This window comes from Ranitomeya variabilis, chromosome 7 (genome assembly GCF_051348905.1).
Source record: "Ranitomeya variabilis isolate aRanVar5 chromosome 7, aRanVar5.hap1, whole genome shotgun sequence".
Taxonomy (NCBI): Eukaryota; Metazoa; Chordata; class Amphibia; order Anura; family Dendrobatidae; genus Ranitomeya; species Ranitomeya variabilis.
The window spans coordinates 184,776,904-184,795,410 of NC_135238.1; the positions used below are offsets into that span (position 1 = coordinate 184,776,904).

General features: G+C 49.2%; 1 protein-coding gene across 8 annotated transcripts in view; it reads left to right on the top strand.

Moving 5' to 3' along the window:
* The window catches only part of LOC143784328 (NEDD4-binding protein 1-like), a 50,761-nt gene extending 33,107 nt beyond the window's left edge, over positions 1 to 17,654 (top strand). For 2 of the 8 annotated variants that reach the window (XM_077272481.1, XM_077272479.1), the window contains 8 exons: positions 1,426 to 1,593; positions 2,951 to 3,525; positions 3,604 to 3,874; positions 6,081 to 6,211; positions 6,631 to 6,727; positions 7,290 to 7,397; positions 7,773 to 7,944; positions 16,295 to 17,653. In XM_077272481.1, the coding sequence (XP_077128596.1) occupies positions 1,481 to 1,593; positions 2,951 to 3,525; positions 3,604 to 3,874; positions 6,081 to 6,211; positions 6,631 to 6,727; positions 7,290 to 7,397; positions 7,773 to 7,941 (1,464 nt within the window). In that variant the 5' untranslated portion in view covers positions 1,426 to 1,480 and the 3' untranslated portion in view covers positions 7,942 to 7,944; positions 16,295 to 17,653. Of the gene's footprint in view, positions 1 to 1,425; positions 1,594 to 1,613; positions 1,735 to 2,950; positions 3,526 to 3,603; positions 3,875 to 6,080; positions 6,212 to 6,630; positions 6,728 to 7,289; positions 7,398 to 7,772; positions 7,945 to 7,991; positions 8,171 to 16,294 lie in introns of those variants that run through there. The other 6 variants (XM_077272475.1, XM_077272483.1, XM_077272476.1 and 3 more) reach the window with 5 other exon arrangements.
* The last annotated feature ends 853 nt before the right edge of the window (positions 17,655 to 18,507 follow it).

Sequence of the window (18,507 nt, forward strand, 5' to 3'; positions counted from 1 at the left end):
GCAAGCAGCACCACCCCATTCTCCCCCAGGCAGCCCCATGCAAGCAGCACCACCCCATTCTCCCCCAGGCAGCCCCATGCAAGCAGCACCACCCCATTCTCCCCAGGCAGACCCATGCAAGCAACATCACCCCATTCTCTCCAGGCAGCCCCATGCAAGCAACATCACCCCATTTTCTGCAGGCAGACTCCCACTTACCTGATCTATGACTTTGGAGAATGACCCCCATAATACCCCAAATCTTGCACAAAAATCCTCGAAATCCAGCCATGACATCCACAGCTGCCTCCTGTCTGCTCTGCTCTATGGAGGAAGAGGCAAATCCTGCACAAAACACTCCAAATCCAAACCCTGCACGAAATCCCGCCATGATATCCACAGCTTCCTCGTGTCTGCTCTGTCTGTTCTATGGAGGAAGAGGCACCGCCCCTTCCGGTCACATGGGCAGAGGTCCTTTAGCCGACTTGGATTTAGCCTCTACCCAGTCACTACCCTGCTGTATACTGCCCCCCACCGTCACTACCCTGCAGTATACTGCCCCCTACCATCACCACCCTGCTGTATACTGCTCCCCCCGTCATTACCCTGCTGTATACTGCGCCCCACCTTCACTGCTCTCCTGTATACTGCCCGCTCACCGTCACTACCCTGCTGTATACTGCCCTCCACCGTCACTACCCTGCTGTATACTGCCCCCCACCGTCACTACCCTGCTGTATACTGTGCCCCACCTTCACTGCCCTCCTGTATACTGCCCCCCCACCGTCACTACCCTGCTGTATACTGCCCCCCCACCGTCACTACCCTGCTGTATACTGCCCCCCACCGTCACTACCATCCGGTATACTGCCCCCCACCGTCACTACCCTGCTGTATACTGCCCCCCTCCGTCACTACCGTGCTGTTTACTGCCCCCCACCGTCACTACCCTCCTGTATACCACCCCTCACAGTTATTACGCTCGTGTTTCACCTCTAGTGGAGCTCTCAGTGCACGTTGTGTCCTCGTTGTTGTACACTCCGGTGTCATCTTCATTATTCATTTGTTATTTGACATAATATTGTTTAGGGGATGAGATAATGCAGATTATTCTACTGACGCTACCTGCACCTATTTTGTCTGACACCTCTGCCGACAGCGCATGTGACAGCCTTGTTACAGTGTGCCATGAATCTGCTTAGTCAGTAGGAATTTCCTTCTGAAAAGGCAAATCGCCCCTTACCTTGTTTTCTCCCAACATTAGATGTTTCTGGGTTCACTTTTCACTCACGGGGTGTCATATTGTCCCTGAACCCCAGTGCGCCCCCTCTGGTTACAGCGGTGTTTGTGGTTTGTGCTGTACCCTCACACCTGTCCACTGTACAAGTAATGATTGGCTCCTGGTGATCGAGTAATCTGATGTTTGTTTTCTATCTCTTCTCGCAGGTCCGCAGCGTCTACAATGAGCACCATTCCGGACTGATCATAACACCAGGGATGGATGACGTGGCCGCGCAGAGCAGGGCAGAAGATGAGACCCCCGGCGCAGATGTGGTGGACAAATTCACCGCCCCTGGAGAACAGTTCTACTCATTGCAGCGGAGCCGCTGCCGGGTGCGTATGTTATTCCCGTTGATATTCACCGTTCTCGGGTCTTTGGAGAAATTTAACTATGAAGAACAAGGAAATGGAAAGAACCCCGGACGCATCTGGCTGCAACTTAAAGGGAAAAGACAAGCGGTGCACAAAGCCAAGGTGCGGTGCAGACAGGGAAAGGAGCAGGGAAAGTCTGACGGTGTCTGTGCACGCTCGTAGCGTCCTTGGGGTCCGACTCCTAATCAGTCTCCCTGCCAGTAATTTGGTGTAGGGTCCGTGTTCAGTCCCCTTCATTGTAGACCGAGCACAGCTCTACTGGTTGTTGCGGGTGATGCTGGTACTGATGTGGGACTTTCTCCCTTTCTGTCCTATGTGTGTGGGCCGGGTTCACGGCACATTACTCAGCAGTGCTGGCTCGGAGAGGGGTCACTAATGGGGGGATGTCTTGAGGAGACGACGACTTCAAGAACTGCCTTATTTTGTTGGCAGAAAACCCATTCAGGTGTCAGCAAATTACTGTAAATTCCCCATAAAATGATGAGCAGTCGTCGCAGAGCCGCAGCTTCTCTGCGTCATGTGTCAGAATGTCTTAAAGACGTAATTCCCCACGGAGGAAGCTGGAGTCTCACCAAACCTGTATGTCAGGTGCAGAGGCTCGGATTCCTGTGTACGGTGACACGCGGCGCTGTCATCCAGGGCTGAGAACGCACCTCCCCTTAAGTACCTGTAAAGATGGAAAACAAAGACATATGAGCGCAGCCAACATCTACTTCTGCCGTCTTTGAGTTTCATTCAGCGGACCGTTACTATTTGGACATGGGGGGGGGGGGGTTGGGCAGAGAGGAGTCTGGGGGGGGGTTGGATGGCGGTGTCGGACAGATTAGGGGTCTTGGGACTTAGGGTACCGTCTCACAGTGGCACTTTTGTCGCTACGACGGCACGATCCGTGACGTTCCAGCGATATCCATACGATATCGCTGTGTCCCAGATCGTTTGGAACTTTCTTTCGTCGCTGGATCTCCCGCTGTCATCGCTGGAGCGGTGTGTGTGACACTGATCCAACGATGCGTTCGCTTGTAACCGGGGTAAACATCGGGTTACTAAGCGCAGGGCCGCGCTTAGTAACCCGATGTTTACCCTGGTTACCATCGTAAATGTAAAAAAAAAAAAAACAGTACATACTCACATTCTGGTGTCCGTCAGGTCCCTCGCCGTCTGCTTCCCGCACTGACTGACTGCCGGCCGTAAAGTGAAAGCAGAGCACAGCGGTGACGTCACCGCTGTGCTCTACTTTCACTTCACGGCCGGCATCTAGAAAAATACCTCGGGCCCCCGTAACGGAGTTGACCAGCCAGCTGGATTCTGTGTTTTCCAGTGTACCCGAGACAGCAGCTCATCCCGCACTCATGTCGCTCACCCAACAGGACAGATTGTCCAAAAAGAGGCGATGCTCCGAGAATGAAGATCGATGTCCAAAGAAGCCGTTCTCCTTAGACTGCATCCAGAAAGACGGTCCCGTCTCAAGTGCCAGCGTCGCTACTACCAACTTGCCCATCTTAGATCTGATGACTGACTCTAGCGAAGACTCGTTGATCGACATGTACGAATACGATCCCATGAGCTCCGAATCCGAGTACAAGATCCTTGTAAACTTTTTCAAGAAGATGGGATATTCCAAGGAGGTGGTTGAGAAGGTTATCCGTGAGCTGGGGCAGTCCGAGGACATCTTAAAACTTCTTGATGAGATAGAAAAAGAAAGCAACAAGGTGCCGACGGCAAATATTGAGAGACGGCAAAATGCTAAAGACGGTAATGCATCAAAGCTGAGGCAGGAGGTGATGGAGGATCTGGTCAGGACACGCACAGCCGGCAATGAGGACTTGGGGAACGTCATGAAGAACAACCCAACAGCTACTCAAAGACTTCAGACTCAAGTATCAGGAACGGAAGGTAGTTTACCAAAGAATTTTACTTTTGTTGCAAGAGGTGCCTCCAGCCCTCCAAGGAATAATATCATTGTATTCCCAGACACACCGGGACCTTCCAACGTCCTCCCATGGCCGCAGGTAACAAAACAGATTCCCATAAAATGCTTCAATTCTACCCATCCACCGAAACCTGTGCAGAGTGACGTGAAGCCCTCGGCATCTGTGAGACCAGACAAGTACAACCCGCCGGTGACCGAGGAGCAGATATACCTCAACTCCATCAAGACCCCCTATAGGCTGGAGCTAAAAAATGAGCCGGGGAGAGTGGACCTGAAACACATAATCATCGATGGGAGCAACGTCGCTTTCAGGTCAGTGCTTGTTACCAGACTGGTGGGTGAATTACAGTGCATGTCAGGAGCAGCGCTCATTATATTACTGTGCAGGAGCAGCGTTCGTTATATTATTGTGCAATGCAGGAGCAGTACTCATTATATTACTGTGCAATGCAGGAGCAGCGCTCGTTATATTACTGTGCAATGCAGGAGCAGCACTTCTTATATTCCTGTGCGGGGCTGGAGCAGCGCTCGTTATATTCCTGTGCGTGGCTGGAGCAGCGCTCGTTATATTCCTGTGCGAGGCTGGAGCAGCGCTCGTTATATTCCTGTGCGGGGCTGGAGCAGCGCTCGTTATATTCCTGTGCGGGGCTGGAGCAGCGCTCGTTATATTCCTGTGCGGGGCTGGAGCAGCGCTCGTTATATTCCTGTCCTGTGCACCCAGGATTTTGTTTTTATTGTGACATATCTTTGTCTTAAATTTGGGCAGAAAATTTATCAGTGTTTTATGCGACTTATTACACCAATTTTTTTAAGTATCTGCGCCAAAACTTAAAAATAACAAAAGCAACTTGGTAAGCTTTTAGCACGAAATACCCGTATTGTGTATCAGATGTAAGATGTCGCCTGATGTTGCAGCGGGTCTCTCTCGGGGCGCTGCTGGATGTCGCAGGACACCACACTCAGGACACTGCCAGATGTATGCGATGCTTTCTCGGGGTCCCACCGGATGTCGCAGTGGGGCGCATTCAGGACACCACAGGATGTTGCAACAGGGCACTCTCAGGATGTCACGGGATGTGGCAGCGGGGTACACTCAGGGCGGTGGCGGATTTGGCAGCAGGGTGCTCTTAGGGTGCAGTTGGATGTGGAAGCGGGGTGCTGTTGGGGTGCAGCCGGATGTGGAAGTGGGGCGCTCTTAGGGTGCAGCCGGAGGTGGCAGTGGGGCGCTCTTGGGGTGCAGCTGGGTGGGGGGGAGCTCTTGGGGTGCAGCCTGATGTGGAAGCTGGGAGCTCTTAAGGTGCAGCCTGATGTGGAAGCTGGGAGCTCTTAGGGTGCAGCTGGACGTGGCAGCGGGGTGCTCTTAGGGTGCAGCCGGATGTGGAAGCGGGGAGCTCTTAGGGTGCAGACGGATGTGGGAGTGGGGCGCTCTTGGGGTGCAGCCGGATGTGGCAGCGGGGGCGCTTTTGGGGTGCAGCCGGATGTGGCAGCGGGGCGCTTTTGGGGTGTGGTAGCAGGGCGATTTTTGGGGATGCAGCAGGGTGTGGCAGCGGGGCACTTTTGGGGTGCAGCCGGGTTTGGCAGCGGGGTGCAGTAGGGTGTGGCAGTGGGGCGCTTTTGGGGTGCAGCCGAGTGTGGCAGCGGGGTGCTTTTGGGGTGCAGCCGGGTGTGGCAGCGGGGTGCTTTTGGGGTGCAGCCGGGTGTAGCAGCGGGGCGCCGTTGGGCTGCTGCTGGATGTGGCATGTGGTTCTTTCTTGGGGTGCCATTGGATGTGGCAGTGGGGTGCTCTTGGGGTGCAGCCGGATGTGGCAGCGGTGCTTTCTTGGGGTGCAGCCGGATTTTGGCCACGGGGCGCTCTCTGGGTGCTGCTGAATGTCACCGCACTTTTTTTTCGGGGCTCTTGTATTGGAAGGTGGACAGGATGACTCACATAATAGAAACTCGTGAGTACAGAGTCAGCGCTTCCCTCCTCTCCGCCGGCTGTGTAATGACTGTACTCCCATCACAACACATTGAAGACCAGTAAAGCGTTTAGTGAGTCCCAATACAAGAAAGAACGTGACCCTGTCTGAGGAGACGGAGCCTCCGCATATAGAAACCTGAGAAATACTGAAACCAAAACTTCTGTGGATAGACGTCGTCATTGGGGCGGCGGTGGCTCGCTCTCGCCATCGCTGTAATATATCAGTTTTTCTTTTTTAATAATTTTGCAAAAATTACTACATTTTTTTTTGTTTTGTTTTTTCAGTTAAGATGGGGTGCAGAATGTACATTAATGAGAAAAAATTAACTTTTTTTTAATTTACCAAATGGCTGCAATGAAACAGAGTGAAAAATATAAAGGGGTCTGAATACTTTCCGTACCCACTGTACATTCCTGACCCTGCACTGATACTGGGTTACGTCCTGTGCCGTATTATCCGGGTGCTATCTATGAGCCCATGATTGTCCAGATTGATGATTGTCCCGTGGTGACCTGATTATGGGGTCGGTGTTGTCTCACACTTTCTACTTCTTGCAGTCACGGGTTACGTAAGTTCTTTTCCTGTCGGGGAATCGCGATCGCCGTAGAATATTTCTGGAATAAAGGACACCGGAATATAACAGTGTTTGTTCCTCACTGGAGGACAAAGCGAGACCCCAACATTACAGGTAACGGGTGCCGTCACATGTCACTGATGTGTGTGTAAGGTCTGTGAGCTCTTTCTTCATTACAGCCCCAGATGTGTACACCCGGTACACACTCCAGTGAGCGTGCATGTGTGGAAGGAAAGCAGAATAAGCTGTGCGAGACACTCTGCACCCCTCCACCCCTACTTCCTTCCAGTGGTCTTCAGTACAAAGGTAGTGGGGGGTCCATGGTCTGACATTTCGACCAATCACCCGATTGCAGTTCCTGGATGTAGATGGTGAACACAACAGCGCCATACACTGTGTAGTGGCTATTCTCAGGAACTGCAGCCCAGCCCTTTACCTTCAATAGGTTGTCAGTATATAAATCGTGGATGGCCCCTTTAATTGCAGCCGTACTAACACATGACCATTGTGTTTCCCTTTCTACATTTCTACAGAGCAGCACTTCCTCCAGCAGCTGGAAGAGCTGGGAATCCTATCGTTCACCCCCTCAAGGACCGTGCTGGGCTCCCAAATCTGCTCTCACGATGACAGGTGTGTAGGTCTTCGCACGTATCTCTCCCCCCACCCCCATGGCATTGGCACGTATGTTTCCCCCCACACTCGTGGCGTTGGCACGTATCTCTCCCCACACCCTCGTGGCGTCGGCACGTATCTCTCCCCCCACCCTCATGGCGTCGGCACGTATCTCTCCCCCCACCCCCGTGGCGTCGGCACGTATGTTTCCTCCCACCCTCTTGGCGTCGGCACGTATCTCTCCCCCCACCCTCTTGGCGTCGGCACGTATCTCTCCCCCCACCCTCGTGGCGTCGGCACGTATCTCTCCTCCCACCCCCGTGGCGTCGGCACGTATCTCTCCTCCCACCCCCGTGGCGTTGGCACTTATCTCTCCCCCACCCTCGTGGCATGGGCACGTATCTCTCCCCCCACCCTCATGGCGTCGGCACGTACCTCTCCCCCCATGGCGTCGTCTCGTTGCCCCGTACTAACTAATCATCCTCCTGCAGCCGTGCATTAGATATCCGCACGTTAGGGTCTCGGGTATGACGTGCGATGTTCGGCTCCGGGGTAGACTTTATTTCTTCTTGTCCTGCAGGTTCCTGCTGCACTTGGCTGAAAAGACGGGAGGGATCATAGTCACAAATGACAATCTCCGAGAGTTTGTGGTGGAATCTCTGGCATGGACCAAGATTATAAAGGAAAGGTCGGTGCTCCTTGTTCTCTGGGTGCGGAGATCCGTGATTTTTTCATTTCAGTAATTGGTGGGATATTGATCGGATACGTCAGCACTTACTGATCCTGAGAATGGATGTAGTGCTCCGCCGCCTCCGTGCTGCAGATCCTGCACAGTGTTACCTCTGCTGCAGTCAGGGTTATACCTCCTCTGCTCACTCTGCACCCAGAGGCGGGTGGGCAGAGGATCCGAGCGTGATCAGCAGATATTGTACACATTCACAAGGCGTGGGATAGGTGCACAATACCTGCCAGACCGTGCCCGGTCCTGTGCCCTTACCGGACGCTAGTGGCTCGGTGTGGACTCCGCAGATTTCTCAGTTTCGTGTTTTTTCTATCTCTTCAGATTATTACAGTTTATATTTGTTGGCGACATTTTCATGATCCCGGATGACCCACTGGGACGACATGGCCCAAACCTGGATAATTTCCTCAGCAAGGACCGAGCACAGGTGAGAGGTCTCGCCATGTCTCCACGTGTCCTTTTACCCTCCATTCGTAGGATGAGGAATTAAAAGGTAAACTTCCAAGACTCTCTATTTTGTGCCTTGATTTGATTTTTCAGGGTGATGCGGAGGCACATACCTTATAATTACTGACGACCTCCAGTGCGGTTACTATACTGGGACCAGCAGACTGACACACCTGCCCATCAAAGCGCCCCTGTCCTCCTCTGTGTTTGTGTCTTGTTTATTAAAAATATTAAAAGCACATTAAAAGCTTTTCAGCCAAATAGGGCTTTTATTTATTTTTTTGGCTCTGGTTTATTTCTGGTCTCCAATCATCTCTGCGCTTTTTGCAGATGGCACTGTGCTCCAATGCAGATTTTGCTGCAGCCGATTCCTCCGTCATTTCCACTCTCGGCCTTAGGCTATGTTCACACTTTGCGGGTTTTGCCGCGGATCCGCAGCGGATTTGACACTGCGGATCCGCAGCAGTTTTCCATGCAGGGTACAGTACAATGTTACCCTATGGAAAACAAAACCCGCTGTGCCCACGCTGCGGATTTCCGCGGAAAAAGCCGCACGGCTTTTCTGCGGAAAAAAAGGAGCATGTCACTTCTTGGTGCAGAATCGCAGCGATTCTGCACCCATAGAAATGCATTGATCCACTCACTTTCCGCATGGGGCTGTGCCCACGTTGCGGGAAGTTAAGCGGATAATGTGCCGATGGTACCCGGGGTGGAGGAGAGGAGACTCTCCTCCAGGCCCTGGGAACCATATTTTGGTGTAAAAAAAAGAATTAAAATAAAAAATAATGCTATACTTGTCGGGGTCGTAAAACGACAATATACCCTTCCTTCACCAGTCATTCCAAATTAATATGTGTGCAGGGCATCTGGTACCGGATAAGAATAAATCAGACAGGTAGCTGGTTCAAACTTAGTTAATGCCCCGTGCATCCACACATGTCTGCAGCGGTCACACCAACTGGCTTTATTCTACAATACACAATACTATATTGAGTGTTAGGGGAAGGCGTGCATTGGGCGGGGTTTAAGCTAGCATCCAGTCTTCCTGATTTGTCCTGACGTCTTCTGGTGAATCCTCCCTTTCTTCACATTCCTGAGTTTCGATTCTGAAGAAATGAAAGTTATGTCTCCAGACACTAAAGGGAAACGAAACTGAACTCTGGCGGCCATCTTTAAATACAATTACATTTGCTTTAGCTAGCAAATAGGAAAAACTTATTGTTTCACAGTATAAAAGTATAGCAGTACAAAAAGAGTATAAAGATATATATTTTCACCTTGACAATCCCCCCTAAACACTAAGTTTTTCCCTTAAAGAAGGATCCTTCGAGACTGTCCATGTGATGGGAAAAGGGGAGGTGGATTTCTTCATCCAGACACCTCAGAAGCTCTCCCCTAGCGAGAGGCCTCCAGGCAACTGAACCCTTCACTAACCTCACATGGAGTTCTCCCACTGTCCCTAAACTAAATCTCTTGGCATCATCTGAGAATGGGGGGGTTCTGTCTACTCTCTTGAGAGGAATGTACTTAGGGATCTCCCCTGGATCAGTACCATTGTACTCTGGTGGGTCTTCTTCTTGATTGAGAAAGGTGTCAGTCGGAGTTGCTTTGGCAATAATCTTTTTGTACAAAGGAATAACACAACAGAGGATTATCGATTCAATTATGAGGAGGGCAATCAGTACTAAACAAACTTATTGAAGGAATCCCTTGATACCACCTAACCAATTGGAGAAGAAAAATGTGTCTGCTCCAGCATACAAGACACGTCGTCTTATTGTCCTAATTTGTTCAACTTCTTTAGAAACCTTCAGGTCTTTCGGATCTACATTTCGCCATTCAGGTCTGGCTGTATATATTTCATCTCGTATATCTTTGGTCATACCGTCAATGAATGTATTTACCAATACTCTAACATCAAGTGGGTTTATGGGACTGTACTCCATGTCTTCCCATTTCCGCTGTAACCGTCCAAAGTATAGCTCTACACTCTCTCCTTTGTCACATCTGTAGAAAATCTTAATTTGCGTCCTAGCACGTCACCTGTTTTTGTGCTCACTAACTACCTAGGCCTGCCTAGGTGCACTTAATATGTCCATCATATGGTCATTATTTGTCTGTAGAATGAGAAAGGTTGGTTCTCAGGGTCAGCCAATTATTTTTGCATAGCTAGCTAGTCAGAGGGCCTCCAGGGATAATACTCCTGTATCTGTCTTACCCTACCTGATGTGGTTGGTTCTCTGGTGGTGGGGAGTGACATGACATGCTGGTCTACAGCTCCTTCCCAAAAGGATTACTGTCAGCCTACTCCTAAAAGTTAATGTCCCCACTATCCGCCAACCACAATCCTGTGTCAGCTTCTTATATCACTACATGTGATCTTGTCTGGACAGGATTCAGTGTAATTCTCTTAGGTCGGGTTGCAGCACGAGTCATACAAGTGTTAGGGCCCAAGTCCTCAACTATATCCTGAAAGGCATCACAGCTATAATTAACAAATCTTTGTTCTCTGTAATATATATATTATTGATCCATTCAACATTTTTATTAATCTGCACCTGTGGGATTATAGAAGCAATGCCGGCATAAATCTGGTTCTGGGCTTTAAATTGGTCAGGCACCCCCCTTGGCACTCCAATGGCATCAATATATACTAGTGGATCTTCTTCATAACTCATATGGAGCTGATCGAGACTTCTCCTCTTTCTGGTAGGTTCATCAGGTATCTTTGGTGTACATATATTGTGTATGTTTAATTAGCAAATCAGTATCTAAGAAACTGTTCTCCTTGCAGAAACCTGTCTTGAAGATCCCTACTGGTGTACCTGTGGTGTCGTGGGATTTATAACAGGTGTAATTGTCAGCTAATACGGTTACTTCTCCTGGGACCTTTAGTTTAGGTTCCTTATGAAATAGTGGGACATAATCTGGGCAATCAGTGGACTTCAGACCTTTCAACAGATTCATGACACAGACAATGGTGTTGTCATCAGGAAAAGCAATGCATGTGTGTACAGATGTGTATTCGCAGCAGCACAAGCAATACATCCTACAGAGATATTCTGGACTCTTACATTGTATCTCACCCATTCTAACCATAGGTTTTTCCTTGGGGCTGTTTGTGTTTCTATGGAGAAAACCTCTCGCCAACTGAGACCTGGAATGGGGATCACTTCATTGACTACATTTTTCAAACGCTCACCTGGGCTTGTTTTAGCTGTACTGGTAACAGGGGTCATGGTTGGTCTAGAGCTAATATCCTGGAGCTGTACATGGCCTAAATACCCATGGCATCCACTATTAAATACATAATTAAAATGCCTTCCTAGTACAAACGTCTGCAGATCAGCAGATTGGGGGTTTTCAAGATTTAGGAGGAGGGGGTGACGACTTCTACCCCATTTACAGCCTCTAAGTGGTTGCAGAAGGGCTGTTAGATGCATTTTCTCACGGAGAATCCTACCCGTCCTATCCTTAGAGAACATGGCTTCACTAGGTTTATATCCCCAATCATCCCCCGTATTCCAGGCGGCATCAGTCCAATAATAACAATTATCGTTGTCATTTCTGGTAACACACATATTAAACTGGATGATCCCCTCTACAACCCGTTCAGTCTCGGGGCACTTGACTACATCACAAAAATCAAATCGCCAGATATTTGCCGGGGCTGTCCGGTTTCCCCAGAGAATAGTGGGACCAGAATTCTTATATTTACAATAGGGGCCGAAGAGGTAGGGGCGAGGATAGCCCTCAGTTCCAGGATCAAAAACAACAGCAACATTTCCCTTCAGTCACTTTTGTGACTAAACACTGGTTCGGTCTCTTTTACAGTGTGAGGCGTGGATCCAGGTGCTCTTTCCTTCAAGTTTTACTGCAGTGGGGGTGACCAGGATCACTGTGTGAGGTCCTTCAAATCTCGGCTTGAGACAATCTCTGCGCACAAACTTTTTCACATACACCAGGTCTCCTGGCACAAAGGGATGGTGTCCAGGAACCTTGTCTGGGTCTGGAAAAGAACTGAAAACGGTTAAATGCACTCTGGCAAGGTGTCCATGTAAGGCCTGCACATAGCTAGTCAAGTCCCGGTACTTGAGCTGCAACTGTTGTGGAAAGAAACATTCAAAATTGGGGCCCCTGCCAAACAGAATCTCATACGGTGACAGTCCTGTCCTCCTGTTTGAGGTATATCTTACTGAAAATAAAGCTAGAGGAAGGCATTCTGTCCGTGGTTTACCAGTCTCTGCCATTGCCTTCTGGATTTTAAGCTTAAGAGTTCCATTTAGTCTCTCCACTTTTCCACTACTCTGTGGATGGAGTATGCAATGCTTGACTTACCCCCAGTGCTGCCATTACCTCTGACATGATCTCTCCAGTAAAATAGGAACTCCGATCGCTTTCAATGACTTCAGGAACTCCATACCTGCATATGATCTCAGCCATCAGTTTCTTCGCCGTTGTCCTAGCCGTAGCTTTGGCAACTGGGTAGGCTTCTGGCCAACCTGAAAATAAATCAATGCAGACCAACACATACTCATACGTCCCTACCCTGGGTAACTGAATATAATCATTCTGCAGTCTCTGGAATTGGTTAAAGGGGCCGGGGAGTGTGTTTGGATGGGGTTTTCACTGTCCTACTCTGATTATGTGTGGCACATATCATGCAGCTCTGTACCTGCCTTTCTGCGCAGGTGGAAAACCCGGGGGCAATCCATTGTTTCTGTAGGGTGTCACACATGGCCGTCTTCGAGTGGTGCACATTCCCGTGCAGAACCTGTGCCATCATTGGGTACAGTACCTGTGGTAGGCAGACCTTTTTACCCCTCCCCCATAGTCCAGTAACGGTATCAGAGCAAGCCCCTATCTTTTGCCACCTATTTTTCTCCTCCTTACTTGCCTGTTCTTGTAACCGGGCTAAGATGTCTTTCAACACAAGTGGAGATGGTGGGGTGTCTAGGTGATGTACTTGAGAGGCTACAGGAGTGCTTGCTGCTTTCTTCGCAGCCTGGTCTGCCAGTGCGTTACCCTTTTGTCCGTCCATCAGTGCCTTTGCTATGTGCCTTTACCTTTATGATGCCTGCCTGCTTGGGTGGGAAACTGTAGTGCATTCATAAGTTGCTGGACTGCCTCAGCACGTTTAAAGGGGTGGCCATTTGCTGTCAGGAAAGCCCTGGCTCTCCAGATAGGCCCATAATCGTGTATAATGCCAAAAGCATACCTGGAATCAGTGTAGATATTTACAGTCTTACCTTCTGCTAGTTTGCACGCTTCTGTAAGCGCCTTGAGCTTCTGCTTCTTGTGCAGACATATGAGCTGGCATTGACTCTGCCTTGATTACCTCATGTTCTGAGACCACAGCATATCTGGTACAGTAGCGTCCTCGGTCATCTTGGTGACGGGATCCATCTACAAAAAGCTCAAAATCAGCATTAGAATAGGCACACTAGAGACCAGCCGTTTCCTGAGACATCAATTCTAGACAATCATATAATTTGGAAACCTAATCTTGTTCCTCTGGATCCATTCTAGAAAGAAAAAAAGTGTCCTTGCTCATGTCACCTACTCCTCCCCCCTTTGGATCCAGGGGAACTAGGAGAAAAGTAGCGGGGTTCAGGACAGTGCACCTTTTCAAAATCACATTAGTAGGCATGAGAATAGCACACTGAAGTCGCAGCTGTCTAGCCATGGACATGTGGCTAGGTTGTACCTGATTAGGGATACTATATACATCGTGTGGGGTGGCCATAGCCTCTCCTGGATGCAAGGGGCCATAAACGGCAAGGTAGACCTGACACTCTTGGGCTATGACTGGCCCCCCTTTGGCATAACTGTCCACGTCAATTGTCATCCCTGATAAATGAATGCAAACAGAACTGGCAATCTGGGTGTAATGGAATGCTGAAGAAGCATTGGCAAGATCGATAACTATGAACCAAGCAGCATCCTGAGATATCTGGGACAAAAGAGTATGTGGCTTAGGCACCACCGGAGTTTCTGGAACAGTAACTGCATTAAATGCCTGTAGATCTTGTACCAGCCGGTACACAGGGGGTTGGCCGGGTGGGGTGTGGACCATCAGTGGGTGATCCAAAACAATCTCTGAAGATTTGTGTAGCAACAGCTGGACAGACAACACAGCTCGAACACAGGAGGGCTTTCTCTCGCCACTTTATCCAGGTGGCCGCTGTAATAAGCAACAGGTCTCTGTTTGTCTCCATGAAGCTGAGTCAGCACACCTATAACATATCCTGCATAGATGAGCTCTGTCTGCAAGGCAGTCTGGAGACATAGGGTTAAAAGAAATATTTGAGTAGGGGACTGAATTCATATAAGGTGGGAGAACTGGAGTTGGAGTCTGTTACATAGAGATAAGAAACACTGATCTCGCAGCTGCAACGGTGGGGGCCAGTGAGCGAGCAAGAACTACTACGGCTAGTGATTTAACCCCTGTCTTTTCTGCTGGGCTAAATTCTTTTGACTAAACCAAGGACAAAGAAAACTTTGGAATGCAATACATGGCCCGCACCCCCCCCCCCCCCCCCCCCCTCTAGCCCACAGCACCGAGGGGAAGAATTGCAGGCAGGTCGCGCAGGGGTTCACACAGCCCCTCCCTTCTAGTAACACGGAGATAAGAACTTCCACTGCATTCTTCAGCGCTGAAGGGAGAGCAAGAGCCCAGATGTTTGCCCCCCTTCCCTACACTACATAGCACTGATACAAAGCTCCGTATCCTCTACAAAGTAACAAATTACGGCAGTTTTCAGACTTAATTTCTACAAAACTTTCCTATAATCCTCCGTGGTCTGGGCGGAGCCCCAAGGACGGTCCGTACGCACACACAAGACAGGTCTCCACCCAGGTTGGATTCTGCACAACACAAACAGGACACACCTATGCTTCTGGAAATCTCTTTCCGCCGCCATTACAGGGCGCTGGCTGAGACTGCATTTTCATCACCAGTGGCACGGCGGCCATTTTACAATCTGTAAGATCACAGTTCAAAGGCATTTTATAACCAAATACGGGCTCTATATTCTCCGATTCTCCCTCTCCACCAACCTATTTTCATCCTTTGTTCTTTAAGCTCCGCGCAACTCGCAGATAAGCTTCTTGACTGTCTCTTGCCCTCCCGTAACCATTGTCTTGACTTCCACAGCATCCTCATCTAACTTGTGGGGCACGGACTTCTACTTTAAGATACGCAGCTTGGCTCCCAGGATACTATGGCCTCCTGCAGTAGGCCACTGGCAGCGATCTTCAACACTGTGTTCCACAGTACGGAGCCTCACGTTCGACGTACTAGGAAAAGGGCCTCGCGCTCAATGTTTCCTGTCCATAACCTGAACACAGTGATTAACAGACTATCCTGCCACGATATCCCAAACAGTCGGGAGGCGGTCTCCTAGTGAGAGCCCTCCACAAAAATTCTGGTGGTCCCGTACGGAGCGTCTTAATTACCTGTTTCTGGTGGTCCCGTTCCGGGACGTCTTAATTACCTATTTGTACTCAAAATTCTGGTGGTCCCTGACTTGGGACGTCTTAATTACCGGTTAGTACAATATCACAGAGGCTGCGTCTCCTATCCCTTTCTGTAAGCTGCCCCACAATCTACAACTGGCTCAATCTTTCAGTCCACTTCACTACTAGACAATAGTCACGGGTAGGATGGTTGAATGGAGTGCAATGACCGGTAAAGGAGGTGTGGTGTACAGAGATCGCACAGGATGCGACGTCTCTCAGTTGCTGGTTCAGAGCGTGGCACAGGATCGCGTTCGATCTCACCACTCGATCGGTCACCTCCCGGACCCAAAGAGACCACAGACAAACCAATAACGGCTGAGACACTAGCAAGTGTGACACATACAGTGTATATGATATTTTCACCTTGACATACTCACCTCTCAGCGCTGCCCGCGGCGTCCGGTCTCAGTTGCTGTGCTTGCAGGACCTGTGGTGACGTCGCGGTCACATGACCGTGATGACGCCGCGGTCACATGACCGTGACGTCACGAAGTTCCTTGTCGGCACAGCCGCCTGCAGCACTGAGGAGATCGCGACGTCAGAGGGTGAGTATAGCCAATTTTTATTATTTTTTACATTACTATTGATGCTGCATATTGCTGCATATGCAGCATCAATAGTATAGGAGTAATCCCGCAGCAGAAACCGCAGAACAAACCGCGATAAATCTGCTGGGATAACCGCAGCGGTTTTGCCCTGCAGATTTATCAATTCCGCTGCGGGATTAACCCGCAGAACAGGCCGCAAAGTGTGAACGTGGCCTTACAGTCTCCGCACTCTTAGGATTTAGGGCAGAATCGGGATGGGGTGTATATGTTTCCTTATTTCTATATGTTGTACTGACACAACTTGTTTGTTCTCTCCCCTTTCCCCAGAGTTTACCCTCTCACTCCTCGCCCATCGGACAGCGGAGTGTTTTTTCCCAGCAATGACATCTCCGTTTCTGGGAATTTCCCAACAGGCATCGATCACTCCCGTCCCAGAGGTTTCCTACCCATAGACAAAAAACCCACATTCAGTCCAACCATCCAGAACATCCTGTGCCCGCAGGCCGTCGTCCCCCCAAAGAGGACTCCTCAGGAGACATTATTGCTAAAAGACTCGCTCCTAAAAATATTTCCTGAATCCCAACAAGGGGAGAAAATCAACCAGATCCTGTCCGCACATCCGTACATGAGGGATCTCAATGCCTTGTCCGCCATGAGCCTCGACTGAGCGCCGTCATGCTGTTTTATTATACCCTTTTTTTGTCCTTTTTTTTTTTTTTTTTTTTCTTTTCCTTATTCCGGACCCAACACTTATGGAATTGTCAGTTTTGCTGCTTTTGGATTACAAAAAAACCCCCAAAAAACGAAAAATCCGGTGGAAAGTGAGTAATCGGCATAGATTCTCCAGAAATATTCCTAGCAGCTGATAGGGAGAATAGGGCATGATATATGGAGGCCGCAGTTGCTACATACATAGTGTATGTGTATATGGATACAGAACAGTTTTATTTTTATAGTGCTTTGGAACAAAGCACTATATTGTAATCCGATCGTGGATAACTTCTTATTATTATAGTGCTTTGGAACAAAGCACTATATTGTAATCCGATCGTGGATAACTTCTTCTCCTTATTATTATTATTATTCAGTCCGCACGTAATGCGGCCCGAACCGCTTCACTCAGACTCCAGTGAGGCGTCATTTCGAAGCCAGCGTCCCCAAGAGGTGTGCTAAGTATTTTTCGTGTCGATCGGATTTGTAGTTTTGGCGCAATTTGCGTTTGAAATTTTTTTTCCCCCTCATTGTAATGCATTTTAATAGGGAAATTTTCCCATAGGTTATAATGGCCGGGTTTCTGAGGCAATTTGAAATGTAACTGCCACCTGGCTGATTAGCTCATTGATATGCGCAGTCAGGCCCAGTTACTATGCCAACGCCTATGAACTGTACATGACCACACCAGCACAGTTTTGCCAGATAATATCAGCTCTTAAAGTGATAGCACAAGCACAATTCAAAAGCACTATCTGTATTCTTATTATAATTATTGCCCCGCTCACCAAATCGCCCATCTAATCGGTCCCTGAGGTGCCCCCGCCCACCAAATCGGACCCAGTGCCCCCGCCCACCAAATCGGACCCAGAGTGCCCCCGCCCATCAAACCTGAGTGACCCCGCCCATCTAATTGGACCCAGTGCCCCCGCCCCAAATTCGGACCCCGAGTGCCCCCCCGCCCGCCAAATCGGACCCCGAGTGCCCCCCCCGCCCGCCAAATCGGACCCAGAGTGCCCCCCCGCCCGCCAAATCGGACCCAGAGTGCCCCCCCGCCCGCCAAATCGGACCCAGAGTGCCCCCCCGCCCGCCAAATCGGACCCAGAGTGACCCGACCACCAAATCGGACCCAGAGTGGCCTCAACCCTGAGGGGCTACAACTACCAAACCAGCGCCTGAGGGGCACCCAAGTGTGAAAGTCTTGCAGGGGCAACCAGGGCACCATTCCAAAGCACTATCTGTAGTTCCTTCAGGAACTCTTTTTTTTTATTAAAGTACAAAAAACATATACAAAACAACATCAAATAAATAATCATAAAATGGGGAAACAAAACAAAATTAACTTAAAAACCAGCCTTGAAGATGTCCATTAGACTATTGTCCATAAACAATGCTTGCGTCCTTTAAAACTTATTCAGCTTGAAAAGGACCCCCAGCAGGAACCTCCCTATGCATACTCTAAAAGAAAATAAAAAGAAAACATTAATTTAAACCCACTCATCCACATTCACACCTCCCCCATTCATACTCAAAAAGGAAAAAATAAAAGTCTGGCCCATACTGCCCAAAAGAATAGATGGCCTCACTGGCCGCAAAAACTAAGTTTAATCCTAATATATACAACTTAACCCTAATATATACACAAAACACTTTTTTTTTTTTTTTCTTTTTTCCCGCCACCCGCACTGCAATCATAGGTCCATGATTAGTCCATGCCTTTTACAAAACACCACAGGTCCATGTAAGTTCATGCCCTTATAACGCAAAACAAAATTTTTTTTTTTTCTTCCTTTTTTTTCCGTTTTACAAACACTACGGGTCCATGTAAG